Here is a 3,156-nt window from a genome sequence, read left to right on the forward strand (position 1 = left end):
AAAAAAAAAAAAACTCCTTATTCTTGAAGAATAGAGGTTCCAAGGACATCATGACACTCTGGGACCAGGGCTGAAAGAACTCTGATCTGACAGATGCCCAGCAAATTAACTCTCAGGGTCCAGGAATCATCAATGAATCCCAAACAAACTTCCTCAAAAGCCTTCTACCAATCCAGCCCTTTCATGCACAAAGAAAGCTAAATTTTAGATATGGAGGGGAAAGAAAAGAAATATAGGAGAAATCTACCTATTCTCCCCTGCAAGGTGGGTTTCCATCTCAACTGAAAATCTTTATTCCAGAGCCTCTGCCCTCTATTTTTGGTTTGGAGAAGGTTCAAGCATCTGACTTTATACCAAGCTCCTCAGGCAATTTTGAGGCATAACCAGGCTAAGTAACAGTGGGTCCAACAGTACAGAGAGGGAGAATTTTCTAATCTGTTACTAACTGTCCCAGCAATAAAGTAGACTTTCAAAAGGTGAGGGGAGCTCAGGAGGGGCACTCCACCCTTTGGTGGGAAATGCCCTGAAATCCCAAGGGAAGAGTTCACAGTCAAGCAGCCTCCTTTTTCCCTTACAGCAGTGGTTCTCAACCTTCCTAATGCTGCAGCGCTTTAATACAATTCCTATGGGTCGCGGCAGGACACTGCAACCTGGGTTGAGAACCACTGCCTTACAGTGTATTTCTCTGATGACTGTGTCTCATCACTTGTCCTCTGCTCTCCTTGCTGCCTGCCATGAAATCTCTACCAAGTCTTCCCTCTACAATGCCACCTTAATACTCTTAAGTACCCTCCTTGTGTCGGAGTAGAAAGTAAACTCCTAGAAGACTTGGAGTTAAGTAGAATCAGATCATTTCTGAGTACCTTTAAGAATTCTGCATCCAAGACACTTTCCTCCTCCTGGGCAAGGTCAAAGAAGAGCTTATTGATAATGGTTCTTTTGCCAACCTGAATTGGAAAACAAGATAAAGTATGACTGTGGAGAGGGATGTAGGTAAGTCTGACTGCTTGCCTAACACAGATGCCAGGCCTGTTCTCAGACCTAATCTTTTTTTTTTTTTTTCTGAGATAGGGTCTTACTTTGTTGCCCTCAGTAGAGTACTGTGGCTTACAGCAACCTCAAACTCTGGGACTCAAGTGATTCTCCGGCCTCAGCCTCCCAAGTAGTGAGACTACAGGTGCCTGCCATAACACTTGGCTATTTTTAGAGGTCTCACTCTGGCTCAGGCTGGTCTTGGACCTGTGAACTCAGGCAATCCACCCGTTTTGGCCTCCCAGAATGCTAGGATTACAGGTGTGAGCCACTGTGCCTGGCCTCTAAGGCCTAATCTTTAAAAGCATATCCTCTAGAGTCAGAAGACCTTTTCACCTCTGGAGGCACCCTAAGCCGGGGCTTCTGGTTTGGTGGTTGCTAAAGTCAAGTTACTACAGACCCATGTGGTGAGTGTTCAAAAAACACCCCAACTCTAGGTGCTGGGCCACTGAGGAAAAGGCAGCAGAGGAGGCCAAATCCACCCAAGTGAAAACTGGCCTAGGCAACAATTCCATCTTCTAGCTCCCTGTGGGTACAAGTAGGCCTCCCAAGTAGCACAAGGGCACAAGTTGAGGTCCAATTGGCCTCAAACCAGGAGAGTCCAAATAGGTAAAATATTTCTCAGTTTCAGAAATCATTTCATGTTCCTGTTCCCTGGTAAGGAAAAGATGTCTTCAGCTTAGGTAGTCCCACCCTAGCACCCTCACCTGGATTCGGCACTGTGGGCAGGTCCGTCTTGGTGCTGTCTCAAACCACTGAATTAGACTGGAATGAAAAGCAGAACAATGGACTGATAAGTCCTGGCTTGGGTAGGGACATAGGTCAGGTAGCCACTCTGACCACAACAGGGTTTATCATGCTCCTCCTCAACCCAGTGGCTACCTATACTATTATACTATTATATTATTTTTATTTACTTATTTATTTATTTTTTAGCGACAGAGTCTCACTTTATCACCCTTGGTAGAGTGCTGTGGTGTCACAGCTCACAGCAACCTCCAACTCCTAGGCTTAGGCGATTCTCTTGCCTCAGCCTCCCGAGTAGCTGGAACTACAGGTGCCCACCCCAACACTGGCTATTTTTTGTTGCAGTTTTCCCTGGGCTGGGTTCAAAACTGCCACCCTCAGTATACGGGGTAGGTGCCTTACCCACTGAGCCACAGGTACCACCCTAAACAAAAAATTTATTTAAAAATATAGTGATGGGAGCCCAGGTGCGGTAGCTCATGCCTATAATCCTAGCACTCTGGGAGGCTGAGGAGGGTGGATTGCCCTGAGCTCACAGGTTCAAGACCAGCCTGAGCAAGAACGAGATCTCATCTCTAAAAAAATAGCCAGGCATTGTGACAGGTGCCTGTAATCCCAGCTACTTGTGAGGCTGAGGCAAAAGAATCGCTTGAGCCCAAGTGTTGGAGGTTGCTGTGACATATGATGCCATGGCAGTCTACCAAGGGCGACAAAGTGAGACTCTGTCTGAAAAAAATATACATACAGGTTCGGTGCCCGTAGCACAGTGGTTACAGCGTCAGCCACATACACAGAGGCTGGAGGGTTCAAACCCAGTCTCAGCCAGCTAAGCAACAATGACAACCACAAGAAAAAATAGCCAGGTGTTATGGTGGGTACCCATAGTCCCAGCTACTTGGGAGGCTGAGGCAAGAGAATCACTTCAGCCCAAGAGTTTGAGGTTTCTGTGAGCTGCACTCCCTAAGGCAACACAGTGAGACTCAAAAAAAAAGTGAGTCTCAAAAGTAAAAAAAATGCATATAATGCATATATATATAGTGATGGGTATACTAAAAACCTAGATTTCTCTACTGTGCAATTCATCCACTTAACAAAAAACCACTTGTACCCCCAAATCTATTTAAATTTAAAAATATATATATTTATAGAAAAAAATATGTTTACCATAAAATAATAGAATTAAAATACCATGTATTCAATAAAAATAAGGTAGAAGTAAAGAGATAGTGTTCATATTTTAAGCTCTTTGAGTTGTCTGGGAAAATGAGAAAGATGTTGATTAATTTTGAATTTGATGATTAAGGATATATATTTTAGTTTCTAAGATAACTACTGAAAGAATGTAAATGGACAGCACCTGTGGCTTAAAGGAGTAGG

The 3,156-nt window shown here is 44.2% G+C and overlaps 1 protein-coding gene across 1 annotated transcript in view; it reads right to left on the reverse strand.

The window, feature by feature from the left end:
- Positions 1–3,156, reverse strand: part of TRAIP (TRAF interacting protein) — a 26,276-nt gene that overhangs the window by 20,554 nt on the left and 2,566 nt on the right. The window contains exons 2-3 of the mRNA XM_003800602.3: positions 1,740–1,797; positions 818–947 (exon numbers count right to left, since the gene is read on the reverse strand). Of these exons, the coding sequence (XP_003800650.1) occupies positions 818–947; positions 1,740–1,797 (188 nt within the window). The remainder of the gene's footprint in view (positions 1–817; positions 948–1,739; positions 1,798–3,156) is intronic.

The sequence above is a fragment of the Otolemur garnettii genome, unplaced genomic scaffold, assembly GCF_000181295.1.
Source record: "Otolemur garnettii isolate 467f Iridium unplaced genomic scaffold, OtoGar3 scaffold00179, whole genome shotgun sequence".
NCBI classification, from domain to species: Eukaryota; Metazoa; Chordata; class Mammalia; order Primates; family Galagidae; genus Otolemur; species Otolemur garnettii.